Source organism: Onychomys torridus, chromosome 10, assembly GCF_903995425.1.
Source record: "Onychomys torridus chromosome 10, mOncTor1.1, whole genome shotgun sequence".
Classification (NCBI taxonomy): domain Eukaryota; kingdom Metazoa; phylum Chordata; class Mammalia; order Rodentia; family Cricetidae; genus Onychomys; species Onychomys torridus.
In genome coordinates, this window is record NC_050452.1 from 19,058,941 (window position 1) to 19,082,769 (window position 23,829).

The following is a 23,829-nucleotide window of genomic DNA, read 5'->3' on the forward strand; positions in this document are numbered from 1 at the left end:
CATCATACTTTTTGCCATGTTGATAATGGACTAAACCTCTGAACTGTAAGCCAGCTCCAATTAAATATTTTCTCTTATAAGAGTTGCCATGCAGGATACAAGATTAACTAAAAAAGAAAATCAGTAGCCCTCCTCTATACAAATGATAAACAGGCTGAGAAAGAAATCAGAGAAACATCACCCTTTACAATTGCCACAAATAATATAAAATACCTTGGAGTAACTCTAACTAAGCAAATGAAAGACCTGTATGACAAGAACTTTTAAGTCTCTGAAGAAAGGAATTGAAGAGATCAGAAAATGGAAAGCTCTCCCATGCTCATGGATAGGTAAGATTAATATAGCAAAAATAGCGATCTTACCAAAAGCAATCTACAGGATTCAATGCAATCCCTATCAAGATCCCAACACAATTCTTCACTGACCTGAAAAGAACAATACTCAACTTCATTTGGAAAAACAAAAAACCCAGGATAGCTAAAACAATCCTTACAACAAAGCAACTTCTAGAGGCATCACCATCCCTGATTTCAAGCTCTACTATAGAGCTATGGTAATAGAAACAGCTTGGTATTGACATAAAAACCAACATGTGGACCAACGTAGTCAAATTGAAGACCCTGATATTAATCTACACACCTATGAGTACCTGATTTTTCACAAAAAAGCCAAAACTGTACAATGGAAAAAAAAAAAAAGCTTCTTCAACAAATGGTGCTGGCATAACTGGATGTCAACATGTAGAAGATTGCAAATCTATCGCCCTGCACAAAATTCAAGTCCAAGTGGATCAAAGACCTCAATATAAAACCAGTTCCAGCTGGGCGGTGGTGGCGCTCCCCTTTAATCCCAGCACTTGGAAGGCAGAGCCAAGAGGATCTCTGTGAATTCAAGGCCAGCCTGGGCTATCAAGTGAGTTCCAGGAAAGGTGCAAAGCTACATAGAGAAACCCTGTCTTGGGGAAAAAACAAAAAGCAAACAAACAACAACAACAACAACAACAAAAACCCAAAAAACCAGCCAACCAACCAAACAAACAAAAAAACAGTTACACCGAACCTGATAGAAGAGAAAGTAGGATGTAGTCTTGAATGCATTGGCATAGGAGACTACTTTCTAATTACAACACCAGTAGCACAGTCACTGAGAGCAACAATTAATAAATGGTACCTCCTGAAACTGAGAAGGTTCTGTAAGGCAAAGGACACAGTAAATAAGACAAAATGACAGCCTACAAAATGGGAAAAAGATCTTCATAAACCACATCTGACAGAGGACTGATCTCTGAAATATGCGGAGAACTCAAGAAACTAGACATCAAAATAAAGAACAATCCAATTAAAAAATCGGCTACAGAGCTAAACAGAGAATTCTCAACAGAAGAATCTTAAATGAGTGAAAGACATTTAAGGAGCTTCTCAACATCCTTAGTCATCAAGGAAATGCAAATCAAAATGACTCTGAGATACCATCTTATACCTGTCAGAATGGCTAAGATCAAAAACACTGAGGACAGCTTATGTTGGAGAGGATGTGGAGCAAGGGGAACACTCCTCCACTCTTGGTGGGAGTTCAAACTTGTACAATCACTATGGAAATAAGTATGGCGGTTCCTCAGAAAATTAAGAATCAATCTACCTCAAGACCCAGCTATACCACTCTTGGGCATATTCCCAAGAAATACTCAATCATACCACAAGGACACATGCTCAACTATGTTTCTAGCATCATTATTCATAATATCCAGGACCTGGAAACAACCTAGATGCCCCTCAAATGAAGAATGGATTAAGAAAATGTATATATACACAATGGAGTACTAGTCAAGAAAAACAATGACATCATGAAATTTGCAGGTAAATGGATGGAACTAGAAAATATCATCCTGAGTGAGGTGGCCCATGCTCAGAAGGACGAACATGGTAGGAACTCACTCATAAGTGGATACTAGTTGTAAAGCAAAGGATAACCAGACTACAAACCACAGCTCCAGAGAAGCTAGTTAACAAGGAGTATCCAAAGAAGGATGCATGGATTGCCCTGGGAAGGGGAAATAGATGAGATTCCCATGAATAAACTGGGCTTGAGGGGTGGACATTGGAGGATAGTGGATAGGAGATGAGAACATAAGGGAATGGGATGGGCAAGCTGGAACAGGGATGGAATGGGAGAGCAATGAGAGATACCATGATCATGGGGATAGAGAGAAACCGGGTGCTAGGGAAGTTCCCAGGATCCCAAGGATGACCCTAGCTTAGACTACTACAAATAGTGGAGAGGGTACCTGAATTGAACTGGCTTACCCCAGTGATCAGATGGGTGAATACTCTAACTGCCATAGAGCCTTTCTTCAGTAATGTATGGAATCAGACACAGAGAGACACAGCCAAACACCAGGCCAAGCTCCAAGAATCCAGTCAAAGAGAGAGAAGAGGGATTCTATGAGCATGGGCATTCAGATCATGATGAGGAAACCTGCAGAGACGATCAAACCAACTAGTGGGAACTCATGAACTATGGATCATCAGCTGTGGAGCCTGCATGGGATTGGACTAGGCTTTCTGCATAGCAAGACAGTTGTGTAGCTTGATCTGCTTAAGGGCCCCCCTGGCAGCAGGAGCAGAATCCATCCCTGGTTCATGAGAAGGCTTTTTGGAGTCCACTACCTATGATGGGACACCTCTCACAGACGAGGCAGGGGGATGGGCTTGGATTTGGCACTACTAAATGTACCTCCCGATAGGATGCCTTACCTTCTTGTAGGAGGGAAGGAGGGGTCGGATAGGAGGGTGAGGCTGTAGGGGTGGGAGGAAGAGGAGGATCTTTGGTATGTAAAATGAATAAAAATGTTTTCTTAATTAAAAAAAAGAATTGCCATGGTCACAGTAGTAAACCCTAACTAAGACAAAAAAGTAAAAAGGTCAGGTAAAAAAGTGTCCAAAGAAATAACATATCTCTAAAAATATTACTGAGTTTGTTTTGTGTTAGCCAGCTATGCTGAGCATGGGGCCTGCCCTTAAGTGTAGTTTGTATACCCAGTGAGACTCCATTGGGAAAAACCAACTTTCCTTCATGAGTGGCTGTCAATTTGAATTAGCTTCTAGAGTAGGGATGAGGGCTCATTCTGTTTCTCCTCTCAGTGCTGGGTCCCCATCTGGCATAGACCTGTGTAGGTCCTGGGCATGCTGCCAGTCTCTGTGTGTTCATGTGTGTGTCAGTCCTGTTGTGTCTTGTTTAGTGTCCTGTGCGTTAAATAGCATAGTTTTTAATTGTAAGCATTTTAATTTTTTAAGTAGTTTTTTTAGATTGTTCATATTTTTGTTAGATAGAATACAATATGAAAAACCTTTTTTTCTATTTTTGTGAATCATTTTTTGTCCCAATATGTGATGTATTTTGGAAAAAGTTCATGGACTGCTGAGAAAAATGTGTATTTCTAGTGTTTTGGTGGAATGTTCTATAAATGCCTGTTTGGTATATTTGATTTATGGTGTCCTTTAACTCCAGTATGTCTCTATATTTTGTCTGAATTACCTGTCTGTTGGTGAGAATGATTTATTGAAGTTACCCAGTATAACTGTGTTGGAGTAGATCTGTGGATTTATATGTATTAGTGTATGTTTTATGAAATTCAGTGTACCTCACTGGGATGTATATGTTTAGAATTGTAATATTTTCTTGATGAATTATATCTTTAAAGTACGAAGAGACTTTCACTATGTGTACTGAAAAGTCTTAGAAGTCCTTTTTGTCATATGTTAGAATGGCTTTGCCTAATTGTTTCTTAGTTCCATTGCTAAAAATAGCCTGATTTCACCCTTTTACTCTGAGATAGTATCCATCCCTGAGGGTGAGGTGTGTTCCTTTGAGGCAGCAAAAGAAAATGCTGTCATTTTATCCAGTTTTTAATACGGAATTAAAACCTAAAATTCAGAGTTATGATTGAGAGATGTGTTTGTTTTTGCCATTTTGTTAATTTTATTTTGTTTCCTTAGATCTCTTTTGACTGACTGTCCTGTTCTTGTTTCCCCCTCTGGTCTCTAGGGTATGTTTATTCTTCTTGCTGGTTTGAAGTATTCCCTTTCAATAGTTTTTGTAGAGTTGGCTTAAACAAGTTCTTTTAGTCTGTTTTCACCACAAAGAATTTTATTTTTCCTTCACTTAGGAAGGAAAGTTTTGCTGGTTATAATTGCCTGAATTGACGATTGCATTCCTTTAGAACTTTAAATACTTCCAAGAAATTCTGTCTGTGTAGTTTCTGACTAACCAGTTGTTATTTTGATGGGCCTGCCCTTGTGTGTGACTTTTCCTCTTTCTCTTGCCACTTGAACTATCCTTTCTTTATTCTATCTTTTGCCTCCCATTCTTTCATGTTTTCACTAAGACGTGTGGTGGGTACCTCCTGTTCATTAGTGTTTTCACTAGGATGTGTGGTGGGTACCTCCTGTTCATTAGTGTTTTTACTAGGATGTGTGGTGGGTACCTCCTGTTCATTAGTGTTTTCACTATGACATGTGGTGGGTACTTCCTGTTCATTAGTGTTTTCACTAGGATGTGTGGTGGGTACCTCCTGTTCTGGCTTTCTCATATGGTGTTCTGTAGGCTTCTTATACTTTGATGGGCTTCCATTTTTCTAGGTTTAGAAAGTTTGCATCTATTGTTTTACTGAAAATATTTTCTATACTTTTAGTGGTATTTGTTTCTCCTTGTATATTCATTATTTATAGATTTTTTTCTTTTCTTGGTGCGTCAAAGATATTCCATGCTCCATTCCTCTGTTTTTAAAATGTCATTTTCTTTGATTGAATGATCTAATTCCTCTACCCCATCTCTTGTTTAGTTTTACAGAGAGAGCTTTATATGGCCAATTCATTTTTTGATCTCAACTTCATTGCATTTGGGTTTTCTTCAGTATTTTTTAATTAGAGTTAGTCTCCCCCTACTCTCCATCCCTCTCTTCTTCTCCCCATCCTTCTTGATTAAGGTTCTCACTATGTAGCCCTGGCTGTCCAGAAACTCCCTATGTCTGGCCTGTATTTTTTATATCCTTAATTGTCTTCTTTGAACTGTTTGTGTTTGGAGACTTTGATAATTTTACCCCTGTCTTCTCTAAGTTGTGTGCTATTTAAATTGTTTTGAACTCTTTGAATATTTTTGTAGCTACTTTTTTGAATTCTATGTTTTTAAAATCTATAGAGTTTATGATTTTGGAAATCAAGAGATGCACTCTCCTATGGGTATAAAGATAACACTAAGTGCACTTAGCCAAGTAATAGTATTAGGTTCTTTCATAGGGCTTATTACTGAGTTAGTTATGGTTTTTGACCCAATTAACAATACTAGGCATGAGCTTCATCTTGTGGAGATGGCTTTAACTTCAGTTAGAAAGTGGTTGGTTACTTCCATAACATTTATGCCACTTTTGTACCAGTAAACATTTTGTTTTTTTGGCCAGACAAGCCATTCTGATAGATCAAAGACTCATAGCTGGGTAAGATTGATGATTACTTTTCTCCCCTACCAGTTTGCATAGAAACAGCTTTATGAAAACTAGTCAGTAGGGACAAAGCTTTCAGATTGGTACAAGCTTAATTTTTTCCTGTCTTATGATTCAAGTATTGTTGTCTTCAGTGATAAGATCTTGTTGTCAATGTCTGAAGCCTAATCAAGAGCAGTGGCAGTCACAAATAATTTTTGAGGAGAGCATATGGGACCCAACAGAACAAGAATACCTATCATTGTTTGTTTGCTTTTTTATAGTCTATGGTGTCTAGAAAAGGCTCTCCCCTATTATAGGGTAACACATATGTTTATCTATGTTAGGAAGCTTCTACAGTAGTAGGTTTATATATGGTATTTTGAAAGCTCTTCCTGTTTTACTATGTCCTCCTCTCCCCAACCACATTTAACCCTTAATGGAGTTTGAAATTATCATTCTTTGTAAGGTAACCCAGATCCAGAAAGACAAGTACTTTATGCTTTCTCTCATATACAATGTTAGCTTAGAATTTCCAGACATGTGTGTTTGAGTTGGAGTGTCCATAGAAGTTAGTAATCTAATAAGGGTCCCAGTGAGGATTTTAAGACAAGGGGGAAAGAGCCTCATCTTTCTAGAAAAAGTTTCAGTTTTATGGAATAGTCACCACTTCAGTAGCATTACAGAATGAAGAATGGATTCTTCATATTTTGCTATAGGATCCAATATGTCTCAACATTGTAAAGTGAATGTCAGTTTTTTGTTCTGAAATCCTTGAACTTAGGAATAGATTACAAGTTCTCTTGAAGTCAAGTTGCTACAGGACCCTTTGTTTTTCCTTTTTCATTTTTTGGTTCTGCCTTTAAACTTCACTTTTCATCACAAATGTCTGCCTGACTCAGATACCAGATCAAATTATCCCTGATCTGGTATTCTTAAAAATGACAAAGACACTTTCAAGTTTTGAGTTATCACTTGCCACAATTCTCTATTGGGTCATTATATTGATTCATCTACCTCTCATTTGTTGCCTGAGTATCAAGAATTATACTTTTTGTTCTTTGAAGACACCTTTAAGATTCCTTCCTTCACATTAAAATATTAATTATAATCTCAACTGATGAGTTTAATTTCCCCCCTGTAGATTCCTAGATTCTTATCTACCTATCTATCTGTCTGTCTATCTATCTATCATCTTCATCATCATCATCATCATCATCATCATCATCATCATCATTATTCTCTCATATATTACATCCTGACCCTACTCCTTGCAGAGTCCTCCACCCACTAATTCCACTTTACCCCAGATCCATTCCTCTCCTGTTTTCCTTCAGAAAAGAGGAGGCCTCCCAGGGATATCAACCTAACATGGCATAAACATTTATAACGAGAGTAGGCACATACCCTCATATCAAGGCTGGACTAGGCAACCCAGTACGGGGGAAAAAAGGTCCCAAGAGCAGACAAGAGTCAGAGACAATCCCCACTCCCACTTTTAGGAGTTCCTTAAGAATACCAAACTACACAACCATAACATATATGGAGAGGATCTAGGTCAGACCCATACAGGCTCCCTGATTGTTGCTTCAGTCTTTGTGAGCCCCTATGAACTCTGTTTAGTTGATTCTGTGAACTACGTTCTTCTGGTGTTCTTGACCCCTCTGGCTCCTATAGTCCTCCCTCCCCATCTTCTGTGGGGTCTCCCTGGCTCTGTCTAATCTTTGGTTATGGGTCTGAGCATCAGCTTCCATCAGTTGCTGATGAAATGTCTCTGATGATGAGTGGGATAGGCTCTTGTCTATGTGTAGCAGAATACCACTAAGAATAATTTCATTGACTTTTTTTCCAGTTGTGTTTGGTTCTATTCTAGGTCTCTGGTCTATGCAGTATCTGGTTCTTGGACATCCAGGCAGTGTCAGGTGTGGGCTCCCTCTCATGATGTGGACCTCAAGTTGGCCCAGTCATTGGTTGACCACTCCCACAGGTTCTATACCACCATTAATGTAGAATATCTTACAGGAAGAACAAATTTTAGGCTGAAGATATTGTGACTGGGTTGATGTCCCATTCCTACCAGTGGAAGACTTACCCAGTTATAGAAGATGTCCAGGAGCAGTGGTGGTGGACACTTTTAATCTCAGTACTTGGGAAGCAGAGGCAGGGGTGTCTCTATGTTTGAGTCCAACCTGGTCTACAGAGTTCGTTCCAGGACATCCAGGGCTACACAGAGAAACCCTGACTCATATAACAAAACAAAAATCAAAAACAAAACAACAGAACCTGACAGAACTAAGTTGTTTAGGCCAAGTGGTGGTGGCACAAGCCTTTGATCCCAGACCTTAGGAGGTAAAGACAGATGGTCTCTGAGTTTAAGGCTAGGTTCATCTACAGTGTAAGTTCCAGGATGGCCAGGGCTACACAGAGAAACCCTGTCTTAAAAAACAAAACAAAAACAATAAGACAAAACAAAACATTAAACAAATAAAAAAGAAAATGGCCAGTTCAGGCTCTATATTTCCCATTTCTAGAAGTCTTCACTTGGGTTACCCTTACAGATTCCACATTGCCCCTGAAATGGCTCCCAATCATCTTTCCCAGTACTCTTTCCCTCCATCCTTCTGCCCCCAGCCTGATTGCCTCCTGTTTCTTTCTCCATCCACCCCCAGTCCACTTGCAAAGTCTATTTCCTCTTCCTAGAGAGCTCCATGCATCCCTGTCTTGAAGCCTCCTTGTTCCTTAGCCTCTCTGGGTCTGTGGATTATCCTTTACTTAACCACTAATATCCACTTATGAGTGAGTACATACTATGTTTGTCTTTCAGGGTCTGGGGTACCTCAGTCAAGATTTTTGTTTCTAGTTCATCCATGGAACTAGAAAATTTCACAATATTATTTTCTTTAACAGCTGAGTAATACTCCATTGTGTAGATGTACCATTTACATTTATGTATCCATTCTTTGGTTGAGAAACATCTAGTTTCTGGCTATTATGAATAAAGCTGTTATGAACATAGTTAAGTGTTGTAGGATAGGGTGTCCATTGGGTATATGCCCAGGTGTGGTATAGCTGGGTCCTGAGGTATATCAATTCCCTATTTTTGGAGGAACCTCCATATTGATGTCCATATTGGTTGTACAAGTTTGCACAGTAACCAGCAATGGTGGAGTGTACCCCTTGCTCCACACCCTTGACAGTATGAGCTATCACATATGTTTTTGATATTAGCCATTCTGAAAGGTGTAAAGTGGAATCTCAGAAGTCATTTTGATTTTCATTTCCCTGATGGCTAAGGATGTTGAACATTTCTTCAAGTGTTTTTCAGCCACTTGATATTCCTCTATTGAGAATTCTCTACTTAGATCTGTACTCCATTTTTAAACTGGATTATTTAGTCAGTTGATATCTAGTTTCTTGGGTTCTTTATGTATTTTGGATACTAACCATCTGTCAGATATAGAGTTGGTGAAAATCTTTTCCCATTCTGTAGGCTGCCATTTTGTTCTATTGACAGTCTCCTTTGCCTTACAGGAGCTTTTCAGTTTCATAGGATCCCATTATTAATTGTCATTCTTAGTACCTGCACTGTCCATGTTCTGTTTAGGAAGTTGTCTCTTGTTCCAGTGCATTCAAGGCTATTCCCTACTTTCTCTACTGTCAGGTTCAGGTTTTATGTTGTGGTCTTTCATCCAAATGGATTTGAGTTTTGAGCATGGTGATAGATATGAATCCCTCTCCATTTTTTCTACATGGTGATACCTGATTAGATGAGCACCATTTGTTCAAGATGCTTTTTTTCTATTATATATATCTGGCCTCTTTTAAAAAAAATCCATAGGTATATGGATTTATGTCTGGATCTTCAATCAGTTCCATTCATTAACTTGTCTGTTTTTAATGCCAATACCTTGTAGTTTTTAATTACCTTAGCTCCTCAGTATTGCTTGAACTCAGGGATGGTGATAGGACTCCAGGAGTTCTTTTTTTATTGTACAGGATTGTTTTAGCTATCCTGTGTTTTTTGTTTTTCCATAAGAAGTTGCATATTGTTCTTTCACGGTCTGTAGAATTGTGTTGGGATTTTTATGAATAGTGTGTTGAATCTGTGCTTTTGGATTGCTTTTGGTAAGATGGCCATTTTTTTACTATGTTAATCCTACTGATTTATACCCATGACCATGGGAGATCTTTCCATCTTCTGATATCTTCTCCAAATATTTTCTTCAACAACTTGAAGATATTTTCATGCAAGTCTTTACTTGATTGGTTAGTACCCCAAGATATTTTATATTATTTGTGACTTTAAATTAAATTAAATGGTGTTATTTCCCTAATTTTTTTCTCAGCCCATTGGTTGTTTGTATATAAAAGGGCTACTGACTTTTTTGAGTTAATTTTGTATCCAGGCACTTCACTGAATGTGCTTATCAACTGTAGCATTCTATCCCTGGTAGAATTTTGGGGATCACTTATGTATACTATCATATCATTTGAAAATAATGATATTTTGACCTCTTCCTTCACAATTTGTATCCCCTTTTTCAGTTGTTTTATTACTATAGCTAGAACTTCAAGTACTATATTGAATAGATATGGAGAGAGTGGATAGCCTTGTCTTTTTCCTGATTTTAGTAGAATTGCTTTGAGTTTCTCTGCATTTAATTTGATATTGGCTATAGGTTTGCTATAAATTGTCTTTATTATGTTTAGGTATGTCCCTTTATCTCTGATCTCTCCAAGATTTTTATCATGAAGGGCTACTGGATTTTGTCAAAGCCATTTTAGCTTCAAATGAGATGATCCTGTGGGTTTTTTCTTTCAGATTGTTTATATGGTGGATTACCTTGATGGATTTCTGTGTTTTGAACTATCTATCCTTGCATCTCTGGGCTGAAGCCCACATGACTGTGGTGGATGATCTTTTTTATTTGTTCTTGGATTCAGTTTACAAGTATTTTATTGAGTATTTTTGCATCAGTGTTAATGAGGGAAATTGATCCATAATTTTCTTTCTTTGTTGAATCTTTGAGTGATTTGGATGCCAGGGTGACTGTGGCCTCATAAAACGAATTGGGCAATGTTCTTTCTGTTTCTGTTTTGTCATTAGCTCTTCCTTGAAAGTTTGTTACAATTCAACACTAAAATGGGATTTTTATGCTTGAGAGACTTTTAATTATTGCTTTTATTTCTTTAATGGTTATAGACCTATTTACATTGTTTATTTGATTTTGACTTAACTTTGGTAAATGGTTTCTACAAGAAAATTGTCCATTTCTTTTAGATTTTTCAATTTTGTGGGATACAAGTTTTCAAAGTATGACCTAATGATTCTTTGGATTTCCTCAGTGTCATTTTTGATTTTGTGTTCTGTGTCTTAGATAAGGGTTTGTCTTACTTGTTGATTTTTCTCAAAGAACCAAGTCTTTGTTTCATTGATTCTTTGTATCATTCTCTTTGTTTATATTTTATTGGTTTCAGCCTCCAGTTTATTTCCTGTCATATACCTCTCTTGGGTATGCTTGCTTCTTTTTTGTTATAGAGCTTTCTGGTGTACTGAGATTGCTTCAGTTTCTTTATGTAGACACTTAATTCTATGAACTTTTGTCTTACCACTGCTTTCATTGAGACCCATAAGTTTGGGTATGTTGTGCATTCATTTTTGTTGAATTCTAGAAAGTCTTTAACTTTTCTTTGTTTCTTCCTTGACCCATTTTTTTTCATTCAGTAGAGAATTGTTCAGTTTTCATGAATTTTTAAGCTTTCTGTTGATTTTGAAATCCAGCTTTAATCTCTGGGAGGTTTAATATGATACAGAGGGTTATTTCAATTTTCTTATATCTTTTGAAACTTGCCTTGTGACCAAGTATGTGGCCAGTTTTGGAGAATGCTCCATGAAGTGCGGAGAAGAAGGTGTATTCTTGTGTGCTTTGGTGAAATGTTATATAGATATCAGTTAGGATCATTTGGTTCATAATGTCTGGTAGTTCTACTATTTCTTTGTTTAATTTTTGTTTGGCATACTTGTCCATTGGTAAGAGTAGGGCATTGAAGTCTTCCACTATTAATGTGTTGGTCAATGTGTGATTTAAGTTTTAGTAATGTTTCTTTTTACAAATGTGGGTGCCCTTGTGGTTAGGTATAGATGTTAAGAATTACCATGTCCTGTTGGTGGATTTTTTCTTATATGAGTATGAAGTATCCTTACCCATCTGTTTTGATTAATTTTGGTTTGAAGTCTGTTTTGTTAGATGTTAGAATGGCTACTCCAATATGCTTCTTAGGTCTATTTGCTTGGAAAATCTTTTGTGAACCCTTTATTTTGAGATAATGTCTATCTTTGATGCTGAGGTGTGTTTCTTGTATGTAGCAGGATAAATCCTGATTTTGCATCCATTCTGTTAGTCTGTGTCATTTTATTGTGGAATTGAGCCCATTGATATTGAGAGGTGTTGATGAGCAATGATTGTTAATTCCTGTTATTTTGTTGTTGTTTTTGGTGATGGTCATGTATTTGTTAGTATGTGTGTGTGTGTGTGTGTGTGTGTGTGTGTGTGTGTGTGTGTGTCTGTGTGTCTGTGTGTGTGTGTACACATGCAGGCACTTCCTTTCTTATGGTACTTCTGGTGTGAGATTATTTCCTGTGTTTTCATGGGTGTAGTTGACCTCCCTGTGTTTGAATTTTCTTTCTATTGTCTCCATATGACTGGGTTTGTAGATAGACATTGTTTGAAATTGACTTTATCATGGAATATCTTGTTTTCTCCATCTATGGTGAGGGCTAGAAGAATTTGCCAGATCCCTGGAACTGAATTACAGGAAGCTATGAACTGCCATGTGGATGCGGGGAATGGAACCCAAGTCCTCTGTAATAGTGGCAAGTGCTCTTAACTGCTGAGCCAACTCTTCAGCTCCCTATAACTAATTCTTTCAGTACATCCTTAAATGAAATTTATGTCTGACCAAGTAAATGTGAAAAATTCATCAGACAGAGCTAATCAAAATTGCAAAATATTTAATATGTGAAAACATGTAAGTAATTGAGTAATAGAGAAACAAGATTCATATTTATGTTAAGTGAAGTTTATTTAAAAAGGTTTAATAATTCTTGAACTTTTCATGGAAATAACATACTTATGAAGGTAATCAAAGAAGTCAGACAACTTGAGCTTCAAGAGCAGTGTTCACAGTTATCCTGACTTCTGGTGAGACTGGAGGCATTGATCCTTGATGCCGAGGAAACTCACAGTTTGCAGTGGGTTTGAGTTCATGAACATATTTTGTATTTCATGTAGAGGTGGGACGCCATAGTGGAAACCACAGCCCCTTATTACTCTAAGCAACCAAGTCAGAGCCAGTAGTGCAGATATCCAGGTGATTATCTGTCAGTGTTGTCCTGTTATTTGTAAGTTTAGTTGTATAACAAAGAACTAGAACTTAGCACATTTTATCTTGTTTCTAAGCCTAATTTTCCTTCATAAAGTAAGGAAGGGGGTAGTAGAAGACATACTTTTAGTAACATAAAATATTTTAAGTAAATTTAATTTCATAGATGTGTTTAACTTTAAACAGTTGACTTAATTTTTCTCAGTTGCCTATCTGTAAATTACTCAAAGTCCAAAAGGTCCAAAATTTGCTAAATAAAAATCATTTATTTCTATCACATATAAAAATAGAAGTACATTTTGAAACATTTGAGGTGTTTGCATGAGTGGTAGACTTTCATTATTGTGTGTTATGTATATCTTAACTAAAGAATTTGAGACTTTTTCCTGTGCATTATTTGTTCTAAATTTATATTAGCCTTACAGATAATTAATTTTTAAAATTCTATTTCTAATGCAGGCTAAAAATCTCATAGAGAGATTTTTTAATCAGCAAGTAGAAGTCCTGGGCAAACGTGTGGAGCCACTGCCTGAAATATACTACATTGAAGGAACCCTTCAAATGGTGTGGATTAACCGCTGCTATCCAGGGTATGGGATAAATGACCTGAAACATCCAAGGTGCCCTGAGTGCTGTGGTATGTAATAAACTACATTTCATGTTTTATGTGGATACAAGTTCTCTTGCTTCAATTATGTTTAACTGAATGTTTTCTTCTTTTAAAATTGTCATTTAGATTTGACACATTTTAAATAATGTATTTGAAGAAACTGCATTCTAAATATGTACAAAGAAAAAACTGTCTTAACTTTTAAAATAATATATTTTATTATAGTTTTGAGAATTCTCTGCAGTATATCTCAAATCCCATTCATGCCTCCTCCTCCTGACCCCTCCCACAGATACTGTCCCTTTACTCCTCTACTTTTTGTCCTCTTTAAAATTGAGAAAGGGAGAAAGAAACTGTCTTGTAGCAGATGTCCTGGTCCTCTGGCTCTTCCAGCCTTCCTGTCTCCTCTTCTTTAATGTCCCCTAGTCTTAAGTGCAGACGTTGTTTTGCAGTCTATAATGTTTCAAGATCAGTAGTTGTGGCGGTATGAGCAGTTGTGGCATTCTAGAATTCTATCTATCGGCTGCAAAGAGAAGCTTTTTGATGAGGGGTGAGAGCTACATTCACCTGGGGATAATAAAGGCGAGTGTTTAGAGGGCACTTGGAAACTATACTGGCTTAGCAAAGTGACAGCAGTAGGTTCTCCTCTCTGACCTGTGCCTGAAGTGTGTCTTTGGCATTAGTGCGCTAACTTCTTTTTCTAGAAGGCACCTAGCACAAAGCCAATAATGTTTGGGGGTCTGTTGGGTTCTCCCGAACAATCATTTGAAAGCAGGTTTACCATGCCTGGCACTGGGGGTCGTGTTAGCCTATGCTTTGAGGGAGAGTATTGACACCCCAAGTAATGTAACTTCATTTAAAATGCATCTCTCTCTCTATATATGCATCTGAACTTAATATTATATGTCATTAGAAGGAAATCTAAAATGATTCCTTATGGCATTGTCAAATATCCTTGGTGTTATCTTCCTACAACCTTCTCACTCTCTGCCCCTGCCCAGGTTAGTCTCCCTGACCCATTTTCCTCATTTCCTCCTTCAAAGCAAGTGCGTCCACTATTCCTCTGTAATGCCCTTGCCTCCTACCTTAGTTCCTTTGTGCTTTTCTATTATTGGCAGTTGCTTTAGGTTATATACTCAGATCTAAAGATTTGGAGCTGATATCCACAGAGAAAACATGAAGCATTTGTCTTTCTAGGTCTGGCTTACCTCATTCAGTATAATATTTTCTAGTTTCATCCATTCACCTGCAAATTTCATTATTCCATTTTTCTTTTTTCTGGGTAGAATTTCACTGACTATATATACGATATTTTCATTACTCTTCCTTCAGTTGGAGGATGTTTAAGTTGTTTCTACTTCCTAGCTATTGTGAATAGAACAGCAGTGGACATAACCGAGCAGGTATCTATTTATGAATTATGATGTGGAGTTCTTTTGGCATATGCTGAGGAGTGGTCATACGGTAGTTTTATTTTTAGCTATGTGAGAATTTTCCACACTTATCTTCATAGTGGCTTTAGCAGTGTGCAGTCCCACCAGTACTTACATCCATGATAACATTTGTTGTCAGTTGTTTCCTTTAGCCTCCCTATTCTGACTGGGGTAAGATTATGTATTAGGGTTCTCTAGAGGAATGGAACTTATAAAATGTGTGTGTGTGTGTGTGTGTGTGTGTGTGTGTGTGTGTGTGTGTGTGTGTATTTACATGATATTTATCAGAATGGCTTACAGGCAGTGGTCCAGCGAGCCCAACAATGCCTATCTACCAATGGAAGGCCCAAGAATCCAGTAGTTGTTCAGTCCATGAGGCTGGATGTCTCAGTTGCTCTTAAGTATACATTAGAATCCCAAAGAAATAGGCTCTAATACTAGTGAAGGAGTAGACTTGACAACTAGAGCAAGCAGGCAAAGAGTGAGCACTTCCTTTATCCATGTCATTTATATAGGCTGCCATCAGAAGGTATGGCCCAAATTAAAGGTGGGTTTTCCCACATCAAAAGATCTGGTTTAAATGCTGGTCTTCCCACCTCAAATAACTTAAACAAGAACATATTCTCTCAAAGGTGTACCCAGATACTTTGGTATTAGTTACTTCCAGATATAGACAAATTGCTAACCAAGAATAGCCATCTTCTCAAAGTTGTTTTGATTTTTATTTCCCTAATTGCTAAGCATGGTGAATATTTCTTGAGACATTAGCCATTTTTTATTTCTTCTTTTGAATCTTCTCTGTTCAGAGATATTGTCTACATTTTAATTGGGTTGCTTGTTTTCTTGTCTGTGTCTGTGTCTCTGTGTGTGTTTTCTGAGTTTCAATCCTTTATCAGATGTAAAGCTGGAAAATATTCTCATTTTGGGGGATCCTCTTCACTCAGTTGATTATTTACTTTATTGTACACAGTTTTTAGCTTAATGAGGCCCCATCTGTCAGTCTTAATTCTTGGGCAGGTAGGGTACTTTTAGGAAAGTACTTTCCTACTGCAATGTGTTATAGGGTGCTGCTTGTCTCCTTGTTTCTGCGTTTCAGGTTGTTGTTGTTGTTGTTTTTAAATTTAACTTCTTTATTGACTCTAGGAGTTTCACATCATGCATCCTAATTCTGCTCACCTCCCAGTCCCCCACCTCCTCTCTTCATCTGAAGTCTTTGTTCATTTGTAGTTTGTTTTTGTGCAAGGTGATAGATATGGGTCTACTTTAGTTCGTCTACATGTACACAACCAGTTTTCCCAGCACCATTGGCTGTCTTCTTCAGTATGTACTTGTGTCAAATATCAGATGACTGTTTATCACTATAGCTATGTAGATCCATTCCTGCATTTCAAGGATAAAGCCAACTTGATCAGGATGGACAATATTTTTGATATATGCCCCTGTATTTGGCTTAAAAGTATTTTTATTGACTTTTGAATCTATGTTCATTCAGAGATGTTGTGCTAATTTTGTGTGTGTGTTTTGTTTGTTTTAGTTTTTTCGTTTTTCTGGTAGAGTTATACTAGTTTCATAGATGAGTTTGGGGGAGCACCTTCTGTTGTAGATCTTCTTTGAATGTTTGGTAGAATTCTGATGTGTATCCATCTGGACCTGGGCTTATTTTAGTGAGAAGGCTTTTTATCACTATTTAGATCTCCTTATTTGTTAATGGGTCAGTTTAAATTGTTACTCTTCTCCCAGCTTTTGGTGGTTTGAATGTATTTAAATGTTTGTCCATTTATTTTAGAAGTTCCAAATTAATGGATTATAGGTTTTTAAAGTATTTCCTCAAAATATTTTGGATTTTTGTGGTATCAATTATAATGTTTCCCATTTTGTCTCTTATTCTATTAATTTGAGTTCTCTCTTTCTTTTGGTTAATTAGGCAACTAATCTGTTGAACTTGTTTATTTTCTCACAGAACTACTTCTTAGATTTATTTATACTTGATCCTTTGTAATTTTTATATGTTAATTTTGTAATTTTCTGATTTTTATTATTTCTTGCCATCTACTGAATTTTTGCTTGATTTGTTCTTGTTTTTCCAAATTCTTGAGTTGCATTATAGAGGCATTTATTTATGCTCTTTCTGGTTCTGTGATGTAGGTGCTTAGAGGTGTAAATTCCCCTAAGAATTTTTGTAATGTGTCCCAGTGGTTCTTCTATGTTGTGGTTTTGTTTACATTTAGTTCCAGTAATTCCTTTTTTCTTTACCCATTTTTATTCTCTTTGACCCATTGATTATTCATTATTGCATTGTTTAATGTTCATGAATTTATATTTTTACTAGAGATACCTTGCTGTTGATTATAAGTTTTATTGCCTTGTAGTCAGATACAATACATGATTTATTTCAATTTTTCTGAATTTGTATAGATTTGTTTTGTGCCCAGTATATAGTCTGTTTTAAAGAAGCTTCCATGGGCTGTCAAGTAAAATGTGTATTCATTGGTGTTAGGGTGGGATATTATAGATATGCTTTAGGTCCATTTGGTATATGATGTCATTTAATTCTGAGGTTTCTCTGTTTTTTACCCAGATGATCTGTTGGTTGGAAAAAATGAGGTATTGAAAATCACCCACTATTATTGAGTTGGAGTTTAATCCGAGGTTTTAAGTTTAATAGTATGCATTTTACAAAATTGAGAAGGCCAATGTTTGTTGCATATATGTTTAGGATTGTGATGTCTGCTAGGCTAGTTATTCCCTTGATTAGAATGAAGTGTTGATAATCCCACCAATTGAGGATAAGACTATTATCACAGTTCAAAGCCAAATTTGAAGCAGGCTTTAATTAAATACCAGCCAGGTCGATGGGTTCTGGCCAGGTTCACAACCAGGTTTCTGAGAAATGGCCCAGAAACAAGTATGGTTTAAGAAGGGTTTAAGGCACCAGACCAAGCTCCAGGAGTCCAGTTGAAGAGAGAGAAGAGGGATTCTATGAATAAGGAGCATCAAGATCATGATGGGGAAATGTACAGAGACAACCAAACCAAACTAGTTGGGGAAGCTCATGAACTTTAGACCAACAGCTGTGGAGCCTCCATAAGCCTCAACTAGGCCCTCTGTATAAATGAGACAGTTGTGTAGCTTGATCTGCTTAAGGAGACCCTGGCAGTAGGATAAGGATTTACCCCGGGTGCATGAGCTGGCTTTTTGGAGTCCACTACCTATGGTGGGACACCTTGCACAGCCTTGAGACAGTGGGAGGGGCTTGGACCTGCCTTTGCTGAATGTACCAGGCTCTGCTGACTCCCCATGGGAGGCCTTACCTTGTCAGAGGAGGGAATGGAGGGTGGGTTGAGGGGGGAAGGCTGGTGGGGTGGGAGGAGGAAAGAGAGGAGAATCTGTGGTTGGTGTGTAAAATGAAAAAAAAATTCCTTAATAAATTTTTAAAAAGAAAGAATTTTAGGACTTATGAAGAAAAACCCATAATTCATTGTATTTCCCATCAGATCCAATCAGGGCAAGCATACATCCTGACATATTTCCTGCCTACATACCTCCCCCGCCCACATGTGACCAAGCACATCTGGTACAGATGGGTCAACCAAACTTGATAGGAAAATGAAAATGTGTGGCTTGTTATCTCTCCAAAAATAGCCTCCAGCATTTCAGGAACTATCTGTCCTTGGGTAAGAGGCTTGCAGATCAGAGGCATTTTTGTTTCATAGATCTCTAAGGCATAGTAATTAAAACTTACAATGTAACGTTGACTCTCACAATGTCCTTCTGTATCTATTGCTTGTTTTAGTCTGATAATGGATAGATTCCTGCTTGCTTTCTGATCCCATTTGCTTTTTTTTTTTTTTTTTCATTCTTTTACTTTAAAGTGGCCCCTATCTTTGAAGGTAAGATGAATTGCTTTTAGAAAATAGACACATGGATTTTGTTTGTTTGTTCCTTTTTTTGTTTGTTTGTTTTTTGAGACAGGGTTTTTCTGTGTAGTTTTTGGTGCCTGTCCTAGACCAGGCTGGCCTCAAACTCACAGAGATCTGCCTGCCTCTGCCTCCTGAGTGCTGGGATTGAAAGTGTGCCACCACCGGTTGGCTGATTTTGTTTCTTAATCATTCACCTAACCTTGTCTCTTGAATGGTGAGTTGAGGCCAATGAAAGGTAGGTGTTATGGTAGTCATTTTGTTGTTGTTGGCTCTTTGTGCTCTTAATCTTACCTTTTTTTTGTTTTTTTTTTTTGTTGTTGTTTGTTTGTTTGTTTTGTAACAACACCTTCATTTGTTTTCTTTCTGCAGTTTCTGGGCTATACTTAGCATCAGCCTGAAGTATTGTTTCCAGTGTTCTTTGTAGAGCTAATTTGGTTGACATAATTTTTTTTTTTTTAGTTTGCTTTTGTTTCTAGCAAGAAGTATAGTTTTATTATTACTGTACATGTATAAAACATTAGGAACAACATTTTCATCAAAAATGAAGAAAAAGCTCCTATGGAAAAAATGACATTGAAATTGGGATGTAGATGCTAAGAGTTGATAGTACTTTAGCCCCATTGAGCTATAGCATCTCTGATTGGTCCAAGAAATGAAGATACTGAGAGGATGTAAGAGGGAGACAAAGGATAGCAATTTACTGAGGAAATGGGCCTGGAATCAGACCACATGGTGGAACTGGGGCTGTAGAGTATGTCTGAATGGAGGGAGGGGGCCCCCACTGGAGGGGGTCTCAGAGAGCCAGTTTATCCATGAGGGGCATCAGAGTGGAGGAGGTCCACACATACCATGTGGAGGCACAGGAGACCTAGGTGATTCATGAATGTCTTAGGGTTTCTGTTGCTATGAAGAGACACCATGACCATGGCAACTCTTATAAAGGAACATTTAAGTCAGTGACTTACAGTTTGAGAGGTTAAGTCCATTATCATCACTGTGGGACCTGGCAGCATGCAGGCAGATATGGTGCTGTAGTAGTAAGTGAGAGCTCTATATCTTGTAAGCAACAGGAAGTCAACTGAGACACTAGGTGGTATCTTGAGTATAGAGAGCCTCAAAATCTGCCACCACAGTGACACACTTCCCCTAACAAGGCCACATCTACTTCAACAAGGCACTCCCTATGAGCTTATGGGGGCCAATTACATTCAAACTACCTTATGAGAGATCCAAAAGATGGCCCTTACAGGCAGGGGTTGTGCCCATTGGTTTAGGTTCAGGATGATGCATTACAGGAGGTGGATAGAGGGGTGGCTAGTCCCCAGAGATCTAGCATGGGAGTGTCTTAGGCCATGAGAACCTTGGTGAGCCAGCTGCATCTGCAACATAGGGGTATCCCACCTGGTAGGAATGAATAAGGGTGTGAATGTCTGTGTCCAGGAAGTCCTGGAGTTCTTGCTGTTGAGGGTCATGTCCTCTTGCTCCAGATAGTATAGGTGGAAATGCCATGACTGGGGATATCCTAGAGGGAGAGCTCCAGGAATTGGCACTGGAGGTGGGAAGGAGCCAGGAAGAGGCATGCCTGGTGGAGGAAGCCCAGAGCCGAAGCATTAAACCATAGGATTGGGAGCATCGAGGAGATCCATCTACAAACAGCTGATGAGGGTAGTTAGCCTGCGATAGTGGCTTCTAGGCTGTCAGAAGTTGTGGATCTACTGAGCCATGGCACTCCCTTAGAATCCTTTTTGAAGCCATAAGACACAGTGATACCATGGTACAGAGATATTCCCCATTTGAAGCACGAATTTCAAAAGGTACTATTAATAAAAACAAACCCAGAGCCAGGTATTGGAGTGAATGCTGAAAGATCAGAGAAACAGAACAAGCCACAGCTAACCTTGCCTCTCCAATTCCTCAGCTGATATTGTTTCCTGAAACTGGAAGCCTCTGTGTCCTCTTCTGAATGGATCTCAGCTGAATTGCTGCTAAAAGCTAAAAGCTTTAAAAGGCTCTAGTTTCTGGTCCTCACACCTTATATACCTTTTTGTTTCCTACCATCATTTCCTGGGATTAAAGGTGTGTGACACCATGCCTGGCTGTTTCTAGTGTGGCTTTGAACTCACAGAGATCCAGACAGATCTCTGCTTCCAGAATGCTAGGATTAAAGGTGTGTGCTACCACTGCCTAAACCTATATTAATATAGTGGCTGTTCTGTTCTCTGACCCCCAGATAAGCATATGCGGGTACACAATATATCAGCCACACCCATTTATGACTTCAATTGCTGCATCCAAAGCATATGAATCAAATTTAATGAAGGCATAACCCTGTTTCCTGTGTCAGAGAACTAAATAATCCTGGGGCGGGGTGTAAGATGATCCCCAAGAAAGTACTCTGAAAGAGTTATAAGGCAGCATCTCATCAATTTCTTGGTCCAAGTTCACAATGAAAATATTGGTTCCTACATCCATGTTTTTGTCGTGAGCTGATGCCTTATAACTATAAGTAGTTGCTTCCCCTAGAATTTGATCATGTTCATAATTTTAATGGCACAGTCAGTATCTTCCTCACTCAAGAATTCAACAAAGCCATAGCTTTGGGGCTGGCAATGACTCTGTCCTTTGGCATGTGGATGTTGACCGCTGGCCCGCCCTGCCTGTAGAAAGAGCTCCCAAAGCAGTGGTTCACTTCCTCATTTAGACCTCCCACTGAAATGGTAAACCCTGCATCCCAATTCATAGATCCATCTGGCAGCCATGGTGAAAAGGCTTCCTCTGCCTCTAAGCAGCCGTGTTCCCCTCTTTTTTATCTTGTTTATAGGATGGGAAGTTTTTCTTTAAAGTATGACAGAATGTTCTGTGGGATACAGTAGTCTAGGTTGGCATTAGTGGGTTTAGAATTGGGTTACATTTCTCTAGTCTCTTCCAGCTTTTAAAATTTCTATTGAGAAATCAGCTGTTATTCTGATGAGTTTTCCTTTATATATGACTTGTGTTTTTTCTCTTGGTACTTTCATGTTCTATTTTTGTTCTGTGTACTTAATGTTTTTACTATGATATGGCATGGAAAGTTTCTTTTCTGGTCCTATCTATTTGGTATTCTTTGTGGTTCTTATGTCTATATGAGTATGTCTTTCCTTAATTTGGGCAAAGGTTTTATGATTCTGCCTCTTGAGTGCTGGGATTAAAGGTGTGCGCCACCACCACCTGGCTGCTTCAAATTCTTAATCTGTCTATAAATCAATGGTTTGGTCTTTTCATTGTATCTTACAGTTCTTGTTTGTTTCTTTTGTGTATTTAAAAAAATTTGTATTCTTTGTTTGCTTGGTCTAATTCCTCTACTTTCTCTTAAAGTCATTGTATCTTCTACATGATCCTTTCTATTATAAGACTTCCTCCTGAGTTTTTCTAATTGGGTCATTGAATTTTTCAATTCCAAGTTCTCTTCAGTATTTCAATCTCTTTCCTACTGAATTAATTCCTAATCCTGAGTTTTCCTCACCATTCTATTCAGAATTATATTTGTGTTTCTTAGACATCACTGATGTGTTATTGGTACCCTCTTAAGTTGAGTGACATGTTTTTTCACATCTTCTTTAAGCCCTTTAGTCTTTTGATTAGAGTTATAGTTTCCCTTTTCAATTCTGCATCCTTGGGTTCATTTATGTAATTCTCACTAGAGAACATTTCTACAGGTTGGATAAGAGATGAACTGTCTTTGCCTTGCTTGTTGTTTGTATGTGATCTGTACATGTAGACTTTCTTTGGTTTTGTGGAGTATGTGAGATTCTAGCATGCCTTATCTTAGATCAGGTCAGGAGCTGAGTGATGGGAGCTAGGTTAGGAAAATCCTGTGCATGAGCTGCTTGATGGGACCTAGGTCAGGTAAAGCTGGATCATGAGCCATGTGTCTGGAGCTAGGTTTGTTGGTGTGGAGGTGAAGACAGGGACGGAAGTTGGGGTAACTCATCTGGCAAAACAAACTGGCATCCAGAACTAGGTCTATGGGTGTCAAGCAGCCTTAATTTTGAGTTTGGTTCTGACATTACTACAAAGAGTATTTAGGAGCAGTATTGAAGTGATATCAGGAGGAAGAATTCTTTACACTAAAACCAGCAGTTAAGTGACACTTCTTGTAGTGTCTGGTTTTTATTTTTGTGTTATATAGTTCTGTAGTTCAGTTTGGGTATTTGTGACTTTTGTTTGTATTTTTAAATTTTACTTCCTTCACTGATTTCATCTTTGACAGTTTCACACATGTAAATAATACATTCTTGTCACACTCATCCTTCTATTCTCCAGTGTCTCCCTGCCCCCAATTATCTACCTTTCACTGATCCCCAGCCCTACTTTTATGTCTTTTCCCCTCTTTTTGTATTGTGAACAACTGATGTAGTGGGACAGCTGATGGACATAGATGTGAAGCTATCAAATGGAACATGAGTAATTCACTACTAGTTACATCCCTGAAGACAGTAGTCTCCTTTCCTCCAGCATTCCTCTGTGGCCCTTAGCTCCTCCAGGCAGAGTGGGGCTCCAGAAGCCCCTGACAAATAAGTGACTGAATATCTTCCAGTTTAGTCTTATGGAACCAGCTACATTTGAGTTCATAAAGGCTTCAGTGATGTCATACCTATTAGCATTTCATAATGCCCCTGCCCCATATGTCAGCTCTTATGGTCTTTCTAGCCCCTTCTGTGTTCCTTGAGCTTAGGAGAGGATGCTATGGATGTGGCTTCTCTTTTCATCTGAACATTCAACTCCTTGAACATGCTCTCAGCTCCTTGAACATCCATGAGTTTCTGCATTATCCACCATTAGCTGCAATGGTGGCTTGGGTCGAGTCTGAGGACAGTACTGGTCTGTGGGTATAAACATAAATATTTAAGAGGTTGGTTGATACCTATCCATATTCCTGTTTGAACATTGTCACTCAAGTATTCCCTCCTATTTTACAGCACATGTGTTCTACCACCCTCATCCTCCTTTACGTTTCTTTTCTCTTCC

General features: G+C 38.2%; 1 protein-coding gene across 1 annotated transcript in view; it reads left to right on the forward strand.

Moving 5' to 3' along the window:
* Positions 1-23,829, forward strand: part of LOC118591823 (zona pellucida binding protein) — a 136,989-nt gene that overhangs the window by 94,900 nt on the left and 18,260 nt on the right. Inside the window, exon 7 of the mRNA XM_036200229.1 lies at positions 13,319-13,496. Within this exon, the coding sequence (XP_036056122.1) occupies positions 13,319-13,496 (178 nt within the window). The remainder of the gene's footprint in view (positions 1-13,318; positions 13,497-23,829) is intronic.